The following is a 17,824-nucleotide window of genomic DNA, read 5'->3' as shown; positions in this document are numbered from 1 at the left end:
ATTGTGGCTGTGATTGTTGCCCACCAAAATATTTGATGACTGCTTTGCTTACTTGATTTAAATATGAGCATTTTACTTTCTTGTGTGTGCCACCTGTTACGTGTGACGTGTAAATTACGCTGCCATCTGCGCAGACAACGTATCATTCTTCCTTGGCCACCATTTTCACAGGCTTGAAAATACATTGGTGGTCACTCCCCTTCTGTTACATAGTCAAGATGGCGACCGTTTGAGGGGGAAAATCTGTTCCTGTAGATCGACTAAGTGACTAATCATCTCAGGAGTAGCTAGTTGATAGCCACTATGCATTTGTGCATGAATGAGCGATGTTGTGGAATGACCTCTAGATCCACGCTGGATTAACAGTAACAAGGTCCACAGTCTACTGAGCCTGGCCTGCATTGGCATCTCATAATTAAGAGATCAGAATAGGTTAAACAGACTGAAATATTGAAGGCTTAGAATGAAATGCCACCTTGTTCAATAGTTTTTTAATCTTCCCAGCATGACGGACCACACAGCTTAAAATAACATTGTGAGGAGTTGTCTTCTGCTCTTTTATACTGAGAGAGTAAAGATTTTGTAAATGGGGGGGTCTATTCGTGGACTATACCCACTTCTCCCTGGTGGCAATTGGCAATTCAGAGTCACCAGAGTCAACCTGCATTTCTTTCAGAGGATACTGGAGCACCTGGGTGGAAACCCATGCAGGCACAGGGAGAACATGCAGGTTGATTAACAGTGAGTGTGTTGGTAGGGGTAATACATAACATTATTTATGCAGCAGGTCTCTACATGTTGCTGTGAATGTAGAGAAGTGTTGCTTCTCAGGCAGCAGTTTACTGATGTACAACTTACTCAAAACTCTGAACTGGGTCAGAAGCTTCTCTACTCTCAGTTTGGTAATATCCTCTGAATTTATTTTTAGAGAGGCGTGTGTGTATACAGGGGCTGGTTGGTGAGGTGGCCCTGTTAAACTCAGGCAAATCCAGTTAGTCTTTCTTTAATCTCAAGACACAACCCTCCTGAATGACATGGTATGTTGAATATGCCTTCAACCCTTTTCTACCATTCAGGTCAGACTGTTGGTCACAGGTAAATACCTGGTTGTTTGCACAAGTGCAAGCCAAGAGGTGTAACTTGAAGTTTTTACTTCTGTACTTTATATGAAAAGTTAATATGGCAGCTCACATTTTCAGGTATTTTTGTGATTGAGAAGTACGACTGATCTTAGTAAAGTCTAATTTCAAGGAATAAACGTTTTTCTACAAACAAGTTCTACAGAGGAAGGTGGCAAAATTGATTTGATTCGTTTTAATACCCACCTCTATTGAGCAGAGTGACATTTCTGGCAGAAAGAGACAGGGAATGGCATCAATATCTGCTAAAGAGTTATAGAATTGTTTGTATCTGCAATGATTAGTCTGTTGATTTGACAAGGCGATTTATAAAAAATTAATCATCAACTTCTTTTTTTGAAAAATTTTGTAATTGTTCAAAAATTACCAAATTTCCAAACTGTGCTTGTTTCCACTCTTCCTTTTTTATTAGTTTTGTATTTTTGTAAACTGAATATCTCTGGGTTTTGGACTGTTGGTAAAACAAAACATTAGAAGATGGGCTCTTGGAAAATGTGATGGGCCTTTTACAGTAAACAAGTTCCTGTTGTTACACAATATGCTCTACTAATAGAGAGTGAATGTAAAAATGGAGAGAAATTCTTACTTGCTGCTGATCATTTGTTAAAGTATAAGAGCAAAAAAACAGAGTACAAAAGACTTGAGCTTTTCTACACAAGGTATTTTTTTAAAAGATTTTTACCTGGGTTTTTCTTTTCAAATGAGAATTTCATTAGATACAGTTTCACATGTCTTTTACTTCTAGTAAAATATTATGATGCAGATTTTTACTTCTACTACTTCTACTTCCACTAAAAATGTCATCTTAACCTGTTACAAGTTATTTATAAGATCCCCTCAAAGAATATTTTTTGTATGTTTATTGATAGTTTAAGACAACAGATTGACAGGAAGACGCATATGAGCCATAACAAGGGAGGATACAGATACAACAACAAGACAAGCTTAAATAATGAACTGGGGGTACTTGAGTAAAACTTGTACTCCGCATGTGAGTTGGTGTATGTGTGAGTTTAGTTGTTATGTAAAGAAGGAGGAAGAGAGAGAAGAGAGAAACAAATTAAAGAAAAATTGGGGAATTAACACTAATAACAATTATGATGATGGAGACAGAGAGAGTGAGAAGAGAAAAAGGAAGAATAAAAGAAAAAAACTCCTGTTCAGGCATTGGAAATTAGGAGTTTTTATTTTTTTTTAATATAGTTTTGAATTGTTAGATTAGATTAGATTGTTTTCTCTTCTTGTCTTCTTTCCTAAAGAATAGTTTTTTAAAAAATCTATTGAAGGCAAGAGACTGCCAACACAGTTACTACAAAGTTATTGTGTATAGCTGGACATGTAGCTTACTGTCAACATCTAAAGTGTATTAGTGTTTTTGTGGAGTCTTGCTCTGTAAGGGATACACTGAAGTATAACTATACACTGTGTGAAAATTATCTGCTAATATAATATTACATCCAGCATAGCAAATATTACAGAATGCTCCTTTAGTCTAACAGTAATATTAAGCCTTCTAGGGACAGTGGTAACATACCCCACAGACACAGATCAATAGGTTAGTGGATAAATATCAACAGAGGTTGCCACAATCATCCATCATCATATCTGAAATTTCCTCAGAAACCTTTAAACCCTTCATCAGAGCTGGTCAGCCTCAGAGCTTGTGGGGACAGACTAATGGCTGGGTTTATTTCATGCACAAAGATGTATTTGGTCACAGTTTATGTTGGTAATCACCCAACATAAATTACCATTCAGTCTTAATGGAGCTTCCCAGAATAAGGTTAAAAGTGACAATGGAAATCTGTCTGATGGGTTGTCAGTTGAAGTAGGCGGAAAGCCACAGTGTGAGTTAACAAGGAACCAACACACAGTGAGTTGTGTGGTATTTTATGCTAGTGGTGACAGAGATATTTTTATTAGTGGGATCAAAGATCAACATGCTGATCTTTATGCACTTGTACATGACCAATCCCTAAGTGTGCCAGGCACTTTATAGTGTACATACACACTCAGCAAACAGTGCAAGGGTTAGCCACAAAAATGCCTTTAGTCACACTCTGAAAATAAATATACAGTATGATCTATCATCCTCACACAGACATCAGATTCATCATATCAGAGTTAACTCAACCAGATCTGATTTGATTACAACACAAATACTGGATCAATATGAGATGATATTGGCAAACTGTGTGTGTGTGTGTGTGTGTGTGCGCACGCGCGCCTGTGTGTGCATGTTTTTGTGTGTGAGACATCATTCCACATTGAAATGTGTGGGTGTTGACTGTGTGGAGCAATGCCTGCTGGGAAGCAAGCTGTCTCTGCTCCACCTTGTCAGAGTCCAACAAACACTTGCCATAAACACTTGGCCACACACACACACCCAGAAACCTGTCAGACACACTCACATGGGCTGCTGCACTTCTACCTTTAAAAGAATGTTTACATGCTGATATTTGTTATATAACACACACACATATCTAGGGGTGTCTGGCCCTGTCTCCACTATAAGCTTGATTCAGAGCAGCTGCATTGTTGAAATTGAATACATATTGCACACATTATCGTATTTAGCCAGCAACAAAGAAGTGAGGGTGATGTTAAAACTCAACATGTACACACTTCTTTAAAACTCTCGCTTGATAAGGCTATTTGAAGGCCAGCACTGATATAAAAATTCAGAGAGATGGCAAACAAATCATTTGTGGCCACTGGTTTCAATCACTGTCTGTGCCTCCTGTCCAGTTTACATCATTTGTTTATAATATTTACTGGCAAAGCACTCTTACTCATTTGGACTCCTAAATCCAAGACAAATCTTAAGTCTATCTTAATTAGTGGAGGATATTGAAACTCAGTATTTTTTTTATTTTTTGGTCCCTTAAGTTTGCATTAAATATGAAAAAGTATTGATTTGATACTCAAACTCTAGTATTGTACTAAAAACATTTCACATATCCAGTCATAATCATCATGCATAATCTATTCTGAATGTGCCACTTAACTTGAGTGCAAGTTGGTAAGCAGCTGAGACTGATCTGAGCCAAGAGTAAATGCTGCACAACAGACATGCACAGTGAATCACATTGTTCTCCAGTCATTGTGCCATTAACTGTGCTCCAAACCTAGCCAACCTGTCTGCACATCTGAGTACTCTGTAAATACCTAGTCAAATAATAGCCAAACTAACCAACCAATAACTTAGGACTGAGGCTCCCTGTCTCTAACCTACAGTATCAGGCCATAGGGGAAGTTTACTTTACGTTCAATAACAGCGAATGATTTCTCATTTTGTTGTTGACTTCTTGAACCCTCCTGAGGGATCTCTTGATCTCGGCTCCACTTAGACAAAGTGACTCAATCCTGACATTTTCTGTGTGTATGCATTCAGGGACATGTTGATCACAGACTTGGCTGCCACGGTAACCTTTGTGGAGTTGTGTGAGGAGGTGAGAACGATGTGCAGTGTTGCCAAGCAGCAGCCCATCACACTCAAGTGGATCGATGATGAAGGTGGGTGTGCCTTACACTCTTACACTGTACATCAGTCTGCATGCTCTGTCACATCCTGAAGGCACCGTCTGTGCCCTTTTGTGCTACAGCTAAACTCTGGCTCAAAAATGCAGCATAGTGGCCAGAAAGCCCATTTCCTGGGCTCTTGGCCAGTGTAAAGCCATCACTGCCACATCGCACTGCACACTGGAATGACTTGAAGTGTTCACATTCAGCTGTCCACACTCTACAAATTTGTTTCCATAACCAACAATATCTGTTGTAGTTTTTTTGTTCTCTTTTACAAATATCCTAATTCATCCTAATCCTAATTCATCTGGTGTCACTTAGCATAAAGAAAGCTACATTCAGTCAGTCTACACAGGAGGCTTAGCATGAGCAGCAGAACCTTCAGTGCTTCATCTGTACAGGATGTCCAGGTCATATTTATGCATGTGTGGTGCATATTAAAATGGTAAAACAGAGCCTGTGTAAAGAACTGGATTGATTAAAATAGGAACAAATCTATGATTTCAGATATGTGTGAGTTGGCTGGCTGAACGACAGCCATGTAGGCTTAAACCAGTGGTTCCCAAACTGTGGGTCTCTGACCAATCAGTTAATAATTTGGTCTATATAACATCAGAAACCAGTCAGAAATGCAAAGAAAATTAATTAAACATTTCAGTTTCCTAAATCCAGAGGTTATCAAAGGTTTTGTTTTGTCTGACCAGCTGTCTAAAATCTTCAATGAATTAATTCATAATCTTACAAATGAAAGCAGCAAATTTTCAATTGAAGCAGCTAATCCTTTCATATGACTAATCATTTCAGCAATCACTAATCACTGATGAGAATAAATGTGTTTGTGTTTGTATGTGTGTAGGGGACCCTTGTACCATCTCTTCTCAGATGGAGTTGGAGGAAGCATTTCGTATTTATAATCGGACCAAGAAATCTGGACTGCTGCTGCATGGTGAGTTGGCTCCTAAATGTATAAGTATTAATATCATTTAATTATTTGACATCTTCAGGAGACTTGAAACATCATAGGAAAGGTACCTGCCTTAGCAAGTACCTTAACATTAAGGCCTGACAAGGCACAAACCTTTATTTATGGATTTCTGCATGTACAGATTTTTCAGTTACTGTAATATTCCTTGAGTCAGAGATGACTTGACTTTATGATGAACCTTTGGTAAGGACATAGAAGTATAAAGAGTTTGTGTGACTTTGAATTCATGTAAATTCAAGGTGCTCATCATGTGGATTGTATATCTGGGTACAGATCAGACCACTTGAGTTGTATACTAGTCTTGAAGAACTTCTTTTAGAACTTATTTTGTCTGTTAGTTTCTGCTGTTAAATTAATTTCTTTCTTGGGACATGCCATTTTTATAAGGTCATCAGAGTGTCTATTTTTGTGTCCTGTGCATCTTTTCTCATACTTCTGCTTAGTGACAGGAGAAGAAAAATAACAGATCGAAACAGTCAGTTTCCCTTTGTTGTCTGTCTCTTGCAGTCTTCCCCAGTATCCCGGAGCGGCCTGGCATGCCCTGCCCCGGAGAAGATAGTGAGTAAATCAGCTCTGCTTTCACTCTTTATCCCCCTCCAGGTCTCCTGATTACAGTGAAACATCTAATTTTATGTGGTCATAGACACACAAGATTCTATGCCTTTTAAATAGCACTGTTAAACTAGGTTAAGAACCTGTTCCTTAACATGGAATAATATAGTTTTGAGGTATAATCAAGCCAGATGAAGTTTTTTTTTAAGTAAAAGTTACTATTTCATAACGAAAAAGGAGGGCAAGCAGTTTTGGAGACAACCAACAACAGAAGTACATTCTCTTTTTAAATCTAGACAAAACTTTTTCTGTCCTCAGAACACCAACCTCATTCACAAAATTTGGCATTGCATGCTTTTAAAACTCATTTTGTATTTATGAATTTGTGCATGTGGCCTGTAAAATTTTAACTTGCAGATATTTGCTAGGATTTGTGCCTGTGACATTCTTGGCTGGTAGTTTTGCCATCCACATCTAGTGGAAATCAGACTATTCACCCATACAACATAAGGGGATGGAGGACCCAGTAACACCAGCAAAGGAATTGCTGCAGTTAGTGTATTCAGTCACTAAGTCTTCAACTTTGGTGAACTTTGAAATGTGAATTGACATTGCAAAATCTTGACATTGCAGTGAGCGTAATGGAGAGCCAGAGAGTTTTTAAAGTTAGCTGTGATGGAACATCCATTTTTATGTAATACTGCTCTGTCAGGGTATAACATGCTCCACAAAACACTAATGGTTTCAATTTATCCATTTTATCCAAATGTAAATTTCGGAGGCACAAGTTGATTATACAGATATTGCTGTTGACTAACTTGCGTGAAGTTTTTCCACTGTTAGCGACCAGCTAACTGACTGGCACAGCAAGTCAGTAGCCACAGTGCCTCCAACTTCCAGCACAACCTACTTCCTGAAGATGCAGTAATGAACTTTGTTGTGCCACCAGACACTAAGGGTTGTCCTATACCTAGTTTAGAGTGGCAAATGCATCCTCTGGGAGCATGACTTTGCTCCCGAGTATTGACTGAGAAATATTCTAATCTAATAGAGAGATTGAAACCATCCATGAGTGTTACATACATTATTTCATTTGTATAAGAGGAAATTTTGGCCTGACGGTTGGACCAGTGATAGAGGTAAGAGATCACCAAACATTAGGGTTCTTCCTCCATGAACATTCACAACAAATCTCATGGTATTTTGGCCTGTAATAGTAAACTATCTTTGATTGACATTTTGATTGTTAGGTGCTCCCACTGGCAGTCTGAGTTATTAGAGTGACTCTAATTCGATGCTGAGTCCTTATCTGAAATGATCTTAATCTGTGTGGAAATATATGTGATGCTACAATTTCAATAGATTTTTTTTTGCATTTCGCTTCTATTTATACATGGCATGCTGTAACACCCAATATATTGTACTTAAACTTTAGCATCAGATCAGTTGCTGTTGTGTTAATGTTGTGATTGTTGTGAGTCACTGTGAGTACTGCTGCTCTGTCTCTCTCTCCCTCTTTCTCTTTCTCTCTCTCATGTACTCCCATGTTGTTTGCTGCACTCCCTGACTGTCTATTTGCTGTGACAGCATGTTTCAGCAGCTTGTGGACTGCATTATGTGTGTGTGTGTGTGTTAGTATTTGATGGGAGGGCAATCCTGTGATTTTGCCCTGTGGCAGACCACTGGTTTACTGTGTGAAGAGCAGAGTGTGACTGTCATTCTGTAGGTAGGTAATGAAGGTTACAGGCTTGTACAGTGTCAGACACACACACTGTGTGTTGTATAAAGCATTGCTGGTTGTGCCATGTGGATAATATCTAACATTGTACATGTAACAGTAATAATTGTGGCTTCCTGCTCTTTAAACCTCAGTTGCTTGCTGTTGATTTACATGAGTGGAAAGAGGAGGGAATGATAGAGCTTAAGAGGAGAAGAAAGAATGAGAATAAGGAGAGTAAGGGAGGGAGGATAACATTGTTACGCATTCATTTTTAGAATGCATCTGTTTTCAAGGCCAGTGCCTTGCAGTGAGCAGTTAGTACTTTGTGAAGATACTGAAGCATTAAAGGATCTGTTCACCCAAATCACCAAAAACAAAACATTAATTTGCAATGTCCCCTAGTTTTGGATTTCTTTGGTGTGATTTTGAATCATCCCCTGCTGAGACTTGCTCTCACCCCATTACAGTGGAGGTGAGCACCAGTATTTGGTTTTTGGCTAAATATACTGGAGTAACAGGGACCATGGTTTGGATGCCTGGATGATTGCTGCTGTGAAGTATTTGATTGGGTCATTTTACAGGCTATCCCATTGCTTTTCCATCCTCTCAGTACATATACATACACTGTGGGTGTGTGGGTGTGTATACATTGATGAAAACAACCAAAAACTACAAGTACAATTGATGACCATATTTCTCATAAATCCATTCTTGCCTCCACTTCTATGTAGGTTAATGTTGTGTCATACAATGCACTACATTTGTGTTTTGCCATTTTAAGTGTGACACTTTATGTTCTATATAATGTCCTCACTGCCTCACTGCATTTGAGCATGACAGTGATGCGGTCAGGAAACATCACTGAAGTGCTCAAATGACGTTAAAACACAACCTTAGAGTTTAATCTTGCGATTATACTACTACCAACAAAACAATATGTATAATCAAAATCTGTTCATGTTGAGGAGCAATTTGCTCTCAAAATTAAAAGGTTTTGGTGAGTGTTTTTCCCGTTTCCATGGAAATACATGGGGTCTGACTATTAACTGGAACACAATCAGTCACGTCAGTGGACTCCTATACGTAATGGAACCAAGTTTACCACTATGGCAAATAATCAGAGCCTTAGTAACAACATAGCAACGGAAATGATTTTCTAGTCCCAGATGAGTGAACTCTGAGCTGACATTAATGCTTTATGGAGGTCTTGGAATTGACCGAACTAAATCAACAGCCTACTGCACAAATGAATGCGTTATAACAAAGACACTGCATTTATTTACTCACACAGATGTAGCTTCTGCAACCGCAAACTTTTACATGAATTTTAAATGTCTTGTGGACCAGTCAGATTGCTCGGTTTGAACTACTTGTTGTATAATTATTAATAAGAATTCCGGAATTCAGTGCTTTGCAAATGAATTATAGTCTGTGGTGACACTGTATCAGTCAGCAATGACACAAAATGATGATGATTCATTCATTTGTTTTTTATATTAGCAGTTGTGGTGAAGATAAAAAGTCAGAGGATCACCAATGTTCTTACAGTTCATGCTTAACATGACTGTCCACAATGTCTCAATTTATCAGTTTTCATAGCAACCCACCCAATGTGTTGGTGAGGTGTTTTAATAGGAGTGTCAGGGTGATGCTAGAGGAAAGGGTAGGGAGTCAACAAACCTTGGGTATCTGTGCCACATTTCGTGGAGGTATGGAGAGTAGTGGACAAACACTGCCTTCTCTAAAAACAAAAGTGACTTTTCCATCAGCTCATCCTTCCCTCTGTTACCAACCATCACAGTCTGATACCTACCTTCCTCTGTCTGCAGAGGGACATCACTCTTGTTTTATTTCAGGAATTAATCTGGAATAATTCTGGAATTTGTTCTGTCCTGAAGTCAAATTAATGTCCTGCCACTAGACCTGGTGACATGCAATCTAAACTCCACTATAGATGGCATCCAGTCGGCTCAGTTTTTATTTTATGGTAAATTTATGCAACCAAATTAAATGAGAAATGTTTTATTGATTTATGGAGAAACTATGATTCAAACTGACAGGGGTCCTTATAAAGTCCTGATCCAGAGGTAGAACCAATAACAGTTGACAAGTCAGTGCTTGAAAGCAGCTTTTTTCAGGCTTTTAAGTGTGATTTTTGTGTGTGTGTGTGTGTGTGTGTGTATGTGTGTGTATGTGTGATAAGTGAACAGACCCCCTCTGTGTAGAGAGAGAATGATGGAGGGAGGGAGGAGATGGAAGTGTTGAAATCCTGGATGATGCGCTCGGTGGATGGAGGCTGCCCTGCCTTGCACTGGATTCTCTGGCAGAACCCCCACCCTCCACCCCCATCACCAGCACCAGGCCCCGCCCATCCCCCCACAGTCCCACCCTCCTCCTCCCCCTCCCACTGCCACCACTTTTTCCTAGCATCCCCCTCTCTTTCTCTCAGCTGTGTGGCACCGCTGTCTCTCCAGGGAGGAGCCTACAGCGCTGCTGCATCACACAAGACACAGAGGCGGGTGAGGGACACAGTGTGAAAGTGGAAGACAGGGGGAGAGAGAGGGATCATTGTACCGTGCAGATATCGGCTCTTAATACACAAGGCAGGGACTCCATTTATTTTCCTTCATTCTTCTATTTTTGGCTCTGCCTGCCACGGCAAAAAACCAGAGAGATACGACTTCATCGAGGATAACAAGTTCTAGAAGCAGAGGGGAGAAACAGACAGAGAGAGAGAGAGAATTAAACAGCCTTGAGTGAAGCAAGGCGACTCTATCAGCTGTGATGAGAGAGAGAGGAAGAAAGAGCGAGTGAGAGAGAGGGAGGGAGGGAGGGAGGGAGGAAATAATTAAATAAATCCCAGGGAGGAGAAAGAAAGAGGGAGGGATCGTCAGAGAGAGGGAGAGGAGGGGATGTAGCAGTGTGTATCCTCGCCGGCTCACCACACATACACACATACACATACACACACACACACATGTACACATACACACACGCACACTTAGCCTGGATAATGTGCTGAAAGAGGTGGAGAGAAAAGAAGAAGGCAAACCGGTGAGCTATCTATCTCTGCATCCTTCCATCCATCCGTCCATTTTTTCATCAATCCATCTGTTTTCCACACCAAACCTTGAGACAATGGATTTGGGCGAGTGTGTTCTTGCCTGGATTCTTGTTTGTGTGTGTGTGTATGTATGTGTGTGTGTGGGAAATCTATCTGCCTCCATGTTTAGCATGTGTGATTGATTCATGCCTTATCGCTCATCGTGTCACGCATTGCAGGCAGGGATTGTGTGCATGCAACCTGCTAGCTTTTGCTAGCATGGCTGGTGTCTGCTCCTGGCTGGCTTCCTTCACTGTATTGTAGCCCTGGAAGGCTGTCTGTTTGGCAGTCCACTCTGAGGCTGCACCTGCCAACGAGTGCGACATGGTGTTGGTGTGCATGCATGTTTGTGTGTCAGTAACGGTTGCATTGTTATGGTGGTGTATGATTTAACCATTATGTCAGGCTAGTGCTGGTCTGAAATGCAGAAGTGTTGTAGTGTGAGTGGTATCTACCTCTGGCGTAATGGGTATAATGCAGGTTGATTGCACATTAGAACACTGTTACACCGGTTATATTGGAATCCTTTAACCAAAATTGACTCTAATGGTCTAAATGCTATTTCAGAGGCTAATCCATTCTGACAAGAATACATTTCTGTCAGAGAACTTTTTATTTTTAGTACCATGAAAATGGTTTAAAAATTGAAGATTCTGACAAAATATGACGCTTTAATACAAAAAAAATGTCAATATTAAGATTGACCTCCAAAAACCTTTTTATGCACCCTAAATTGTACACATGGCAGTCAAACCATGTACATATGTATGTGTATGTGTGTGTGTGTGTGTGTGTGTGTGTGTGTGTATATATATATATATATATATATATATACACACACACACACATATATGGGGGTTGTGTGTGTGTTTGGGAGGTTTCAGGGAATTTCTTGCTTGGTGGCTGTGCTCATTTCTAAAGGGGAGAGCCTCAAGGAACAAAGAGTATATAAATACCAAAAGTGTTCTTTCTTCTTCCGTCTTTTCTACTCTCCCTATATTAGAGAGAGAAAAGGAAGTCTAGCAGAGTTGTGTATGTGTTATGAAAGCCTTCCGGGGGCAATTTTACACATTAATATCAATTTACTTACTACAAACAATGGACATGAAGTTTGAAAGACCTGGATGTTTACCAGTTTTATAAAAACTAGCAAGTTGCATTATGGGAAATGTAGGATCCAGTGTTAAGAATTAATTAAAATATCCTGGCCTCTGTTGCCTCAATTTTGACCATTTTTTCTTCCAACTTTATGGAAGTTCCAATATTAAACTGTCAGAAGACCATTGTGATGGGTTAAGGCAGTTTTCAGTTTGTATGATAATGACAAAAACTCTGTTTGAATTTGCTGCAGCTCTGATTTGCTTCTTTGACTAGTAACTGGCTGGGGCTCGTAGATATATTTAGAATTAGCAATTAGAATTAGCCTTATTATCGGACTGAGTTGCCATTGTATCTCATTTCATTCATTTAGCCTAATATTTTTCATATCAATCCAAGGAAACCTGCCAAATTTATAGTTGTTATTTTTTTCATCTACAACAACAAGATTAGCTGTGTCTATCTAATCTACATATGTTAACATTTTGTGACCAAGTGCCATCTATTGTGGAATATTAAAGGAAAGCTCATATGACTTGATAAAGCTCTTTGTCTTATTATTTCTACTTGTTCAAAGTAATAAGGCTGGTGTCCATCTGGAAACATTCCATTTTTTCCCAATACCAGCCTGAGTGCTCATCCTTCAATGCTTCCATGATTCATTGTCTCAATGACGCTGTATGTTAATTGCTACAGTGTATTCCTCTGATGCTGGGCTGGTGGTAATGGCTCAGTCCTGTTTACTTTGAACGTTTCTTTGCCTAAAGTGACAAGGCACTTCAGCATTCAGCCTCTCTGTCCTTGGCCTGCTCTCTGCAGCACTGGGAGGTGAATACAGAGCTGGAGTATTACATCTCAGAGGCTATATCTGGTTTGGGAGCATTTGGGGCTGTGGTGGCCATGCTCTGTGGAATCTGAGTCATCCTGTGTATTGATCCCTACACTGTTTCCAACTATTTATGAGCCTGTGTAGGACTGTGGCTGTGTGTGTGTGTCTGGTTGGAAGTTTCTTTCCTGTGTGTCAGTTTTTGCTGACTGGTCACTGACCTATTAATAGCACTTTATGGATAATGCACAGCTGAACAGCTCAGTCTGCAATGCAGTCATTGATACTTAATGCTACATAATGATGCATCTGCTTCCATTTCCTCTTGTTAGTGGATGTGACTGTGTATCAGTGCATATCCAGCAACTCCAGCTCTCCGGTTTTCTGCTGCACGGGTGAGAGGGCCCATGGGGACTGCATTATAGAGCTCTAGTCAGTCTGTAAGTGGTTAAGCTGGTTAACTGGAGACCAACAGACTCAATGGACTGCTGCCTTCGATGTCTGGCTGACTCTAGTAGTCTCATGATAAATGTGCCTCTAAGCTTCTAATGTAATGGTGAAGGCGACATCTGTTTTCCTCACATTTGACTATTGTAATGCTATGCTGCTCTTAGTACCTGCCCAATACGAATAATTACATACCACATACATCGACTTTCGTCCTCACAGCATGTACACACATTCTTCTCCAAATGCAAAGAAAGCATGTCTAACAGCACAGGTCAAAGGCTAAAGGCTCTGTATTTGTCGCAGTTCTTACTTATTACTTAACCTTGGATGTAAAGACTGGCCTCTGTCATTGCTTTAAGACTTGATAGTGAGCATTCTTGCCATTAAGGCAGACAAGTGAGAGAGAGAGAGGGTTTTCCATCCTACAATCACTGATCACATCAGATAATACTCCAATTATTAATGGGTATTTGGACACAACACTGCCAGCCTCAGGAGATTAGTCTTAAAGCTGAAACTGTTTGCATTAGCAATCAGTGATGCGGGTGGTTGCTTGTTTTAGTGCTTCTGTGGACCAATAATTGATTAGCATGAAATTGTAGTGATACACTGTTAGCTCAAGACACCAAAGCACAAAAATGATTGCAACTTAGTCCTGTTAAATCGTGACCTTTGACTGTCATTGTGCTTTATTGCCACAGTGCATTGTAATTAGGGAACACAATTGGTTTATTCAATTCTAGCAAACTGTAGGATTACATGAACATCATCAGCTCTGGCTTTGAGCCAGAGATGGGGAAGCTACTTTGAAAATCCAATTTCAGAATACTCATTACTGGTTTTAAGTTGTAGCCACTGATGTAATCTCTGGGATGCCTCAACTCAAAGATATAATTTGATTGCTTCTGTCAGTTGTGGATTCATTTTATTCCATGACAACACAAAATAAAATGTGTACTTAAATCGCTTTTTTTTGTTTTGTTATCCACAACTGTCAATACAATTTTTCAAGTAATGTGGATTTTTTGCCTGACCAGTATTTTTATGGCTAAATTAGTTAACCTACCTAAATGGCATATTGGTAAATATTCCTGTGATTTACATGCCAGTACAGTTAAGTTGGTACATTAGAAATGCCTTTGATTACCAAAGAAGCTATTATACCAGTAGTTTAAAGCCTGACCATCACTTTCAAAACAGCTGGCTAGAACTGGTAATATTATAGGTTTATTACACTAACAGAAAACACTAGAAATAGAGTTAAAAAGACACAAGCAACATATAAGATCAAATGAAATGCTATTCAGTTGCTTTATGCAAGGGATAGGCTCTAATGTTTGGAGTTTGACCCATACTGAGACCTATGAGGCAGGATGTCAGCCTCTGTTTCTTCAATTTTAGCATTCTGTCTTTAACATGTATCTTACAAGTCACCTAACTTTATGGAAATGCAAGACTATTATTGTTGAGTAATCCATTACAGAGGTTTTTTTGGTTTCATACAACTTAGGTCTTATTTTTGTAGTTTTAGTTATATTTTCAATTAACTAACTACAATGTACTTTCCATGAGAAGTCAGATTATCAGACATGTTTCAAATAGCCCAAATGTATTTGGACAAGAAAGCAAACACAAACAGTAAAATAATCACCCATACTGTCCATTATAAACATCCATCACAGTTTACAGATCTACTTCCTGCTTCAGCTTTGATGTCCTCTACTTACTGTAGAGGGATTATCAACAACATTTTGTCTGTGCTCACTTTCAGTTCTACCTCCAGATAAAGTGTTAAGTTTGGATAAACTGAATAAACTTTTTGATTTGTTTACAACCTGTCTGATCATCTGACTGCCCAGTCAGACTTTGTTGTAGTATTATCGCCATGGAAAGTTTGGTAACAACTATGAAATTGAGAAACAATTTGTCATTAAGTCTAGCAGTTGACCATATTCAAAGAAACTCAAGGTGACTGGTGACAAAGTTTCAGAAGAAAGGCAAGTTATTCTTCAGTGGAAACTGAAGTTAGACAATACTGCCTTTTGTCAGTTGTATCAGAAAAGCACACAGAGAAACACAGAGGAGTCAGAGGAGACTTCAAGGAGTAACATAAAAAACCCTGACCCTCATGATAATGATTTTTTTCTTCCTTTCATAGTCCCTGCATTCATTTGCCTTCTCTCACTGTTCGAGGAAACAGGTGGCTTTTTGATGCTGTTTTGGGTGGCAGTTACACACTCATGCTGTTCATTTTGACTTTGCCTTTACTTGTCTTGGTTCTCTGTCACCCACACAGATCCACTATGGGATCTATGATACAAGTGCCAACAGTGTACACTAGTGTCTAAGAAATCAAGACGGGGCCAGAGAGAGGGTGTGCTTATTTATGAACTCCCAACTGCCATTGGTGACACAGTGGCTGAGTGTAGCCAATCCTCATGGCAATAGGTTGCCTCTTCTAAATTAGGGGTGTATACCAGACAGTGACCAAAAAACAAAAAAAGAGATACATATAATTTGAACAAGAAAACGAACAAGCACCTATGCAGTGGTACAGTATAGCGAGATGCTCAACTGGCTGCTTGCTCACTACAGCTCAAGTCAAGAAAGAAACCCAAGACTTTGAAATGTTACTATTACTCTTTCTACACCACAGTTAGTGAATAATGCAGGGTTTTTAAATTTAGGTAAACCCACTGAAAAGGTGATTGAGTGTTTTCCCATTGCCATCGAGGCATATGTAACAAAGTCTTTTACTTCAGTCTCTTCAAACGCAACACTGAGTGAACAATGTTCAAGTGCTGCTTAAACAGAGATGGATGGAATTTGTGGCTGAGATGTTAAAAAGTCACAGAAGTTACTGACAAAGGCACCAAGCCTTCATTGCCTCCATGATAGCTATTGTTGATAATGGCTGATATTCAATTCAAATACAGATTTGACCATTCTCGCATATCAGAGTTTTTGCCCAGAATCACTTGCACTTAAAGGATCTCTTAACAATGGAACACTAAAATAGAATAGAATCAATTGAGGTTAATGGTGTCTTATAGACAGAATCTGTATCACATCAGTGCAGCAGTGGAGCGTTAATTTACTGTTACATGCAGCACATAAAGTGGAACCAGTACATCAGCTGCATCTGTAACAATAGTGTTATGTAATGTTCTAGCATCCAGGAATTAATCACTGCACTGAAACTGTGACCAAGCCCCTGAGGATGTAAATACAACAGGCTTCCAACAACAGCACAGTGCAAACTGTAGTAGCTTCCAGGCAAGAACAGCTGCCTTGTTTAGGGGCATAATGTCACACAGCTTCCTAGTTTAACACCTCTGGTCTCTTTAATGTTACTTGTCCATTATTCAGCAGCTATAGCTACAGTATGATGTGTGGTGCCACAGGCAGCGCTGTGCCAGAGACCAATTATTTCTTCTGTGATATTAAAGGAGAAGTCTGATATTTGTTGTTTATGGAAGGATATTGATCACACCTGTCGACATTATGACAAGTATTGAATGTGACAACTTAGAGAAATGTATTTTAAAACACTAGGCCCATTTAGTTTGAAATGGAGTATTTTTTGCCTGCACCAGCAGTTGGACCTAAGAATGGCATTGTTGGTCAGGCATCCATCTGTCTGTCTGTCACTTTATATACTGTTGGGTAGTTGAGTCTATAGCAATACATACTATTTTATGAACTAATCACATATTTAGAATGTAGAGCTGTTATATGAATGTAGTGTAGTAGAGATACAATATGTCCTTCTAAAATGTAGTGAAGTAGAAGTATAAGGTTGCATACAATTTAAATACTTACAGTACAAGCATCCCAACATTGTACCTAAGTACAGTACTTGAGTAAATGTTCTTAGTTGCTTTCCATCACTGACAGTGGTCCACAGCTATGACGATGAATTACCCTCTAATATGAGACCTGTCATTGGGCTCATGGGTGGTACCTGCAGGTACAGTTATGGTCCAGGTTTTTTATTACCTGTGTAAATGTTTCAAAATTCACTCCAGATAAAGGTGCAGGGGGATTTTTTGTGGTGTTTGTAAAACATTCATATGTGTTATCTTGACAAAACTTCAACTGAATGTAGTCACTTTAATTCTAGAACTGTGGTATCATCCTTCAAAACTGGACATATGTTGAGCCTTACGTTATAGACCTTCTAAACACAAAAATTCCAGTGCAGCATATAGTATCTAGGTAGCAGTGCAGTAATCCAGGGAGAGAAATGGTTCTAATCCAGTATATGTTGTGCTGACCTAGCAGGGCAAAAAGTATAGGCTGGGAATAGGTCCAATTACTTCAGTATGGCAGCTGCAACTCCCAAATACTCAATCCCATTTAATGACTATCTCAGGCTAAAGCCATCCTGTTTACATAACATGGCAGACCCTTAAAGTCTATTTGA

At 39.4% G+C, this 17,824-nt stretch overlaps 1 protein-coding gene across 1 annotated transcript in view; it reads left to right on the top strand.

Annotated features, from left to right (window-relative positions):
- The window catches only part of prkcz (protein kinase C, zeta), a 106,080-nt gene that overhangs the window by 3,344 nt on the left and 84,912 nt on the right, over positions 1–17,824 (top strand). Inside the window, exons 2-4 of the mRNA XM_018701623.2 lie at positions 4,534–4,655; positions 5,521–5,610; positions 6,157–6,207. Coding sequence (XP_018557139.1) covers positions 4,534–4,655; positions 5,521–5,610; positions 6,157–6,207 — 263 coding nt within the window. The remainder of the gene's footprint in view (positions 1–4,533; positions 4,656–5,520; positions 5,611–6,156; positions 6,208–17,824) is intronic.

This window comes from Lates calcarifer, linkage group LG6 (genome assembly GCF_001640805.2).
Source record: "Lates calcarifer isolate ASB-BC8 linkage group LG6, TLL_Latcal_v3, whole genome shotgun sequence".
Taxonomy (NCBI): Eukaryota; Metazoa; Chordata; class Actinopteri; family Centropomidae; genus Lates; species Lates calcarifer.
Note: the sequence above shows the minus strand (reverse complement) of the source record. Positions and strands in the feature narration are given on the sequence as shown.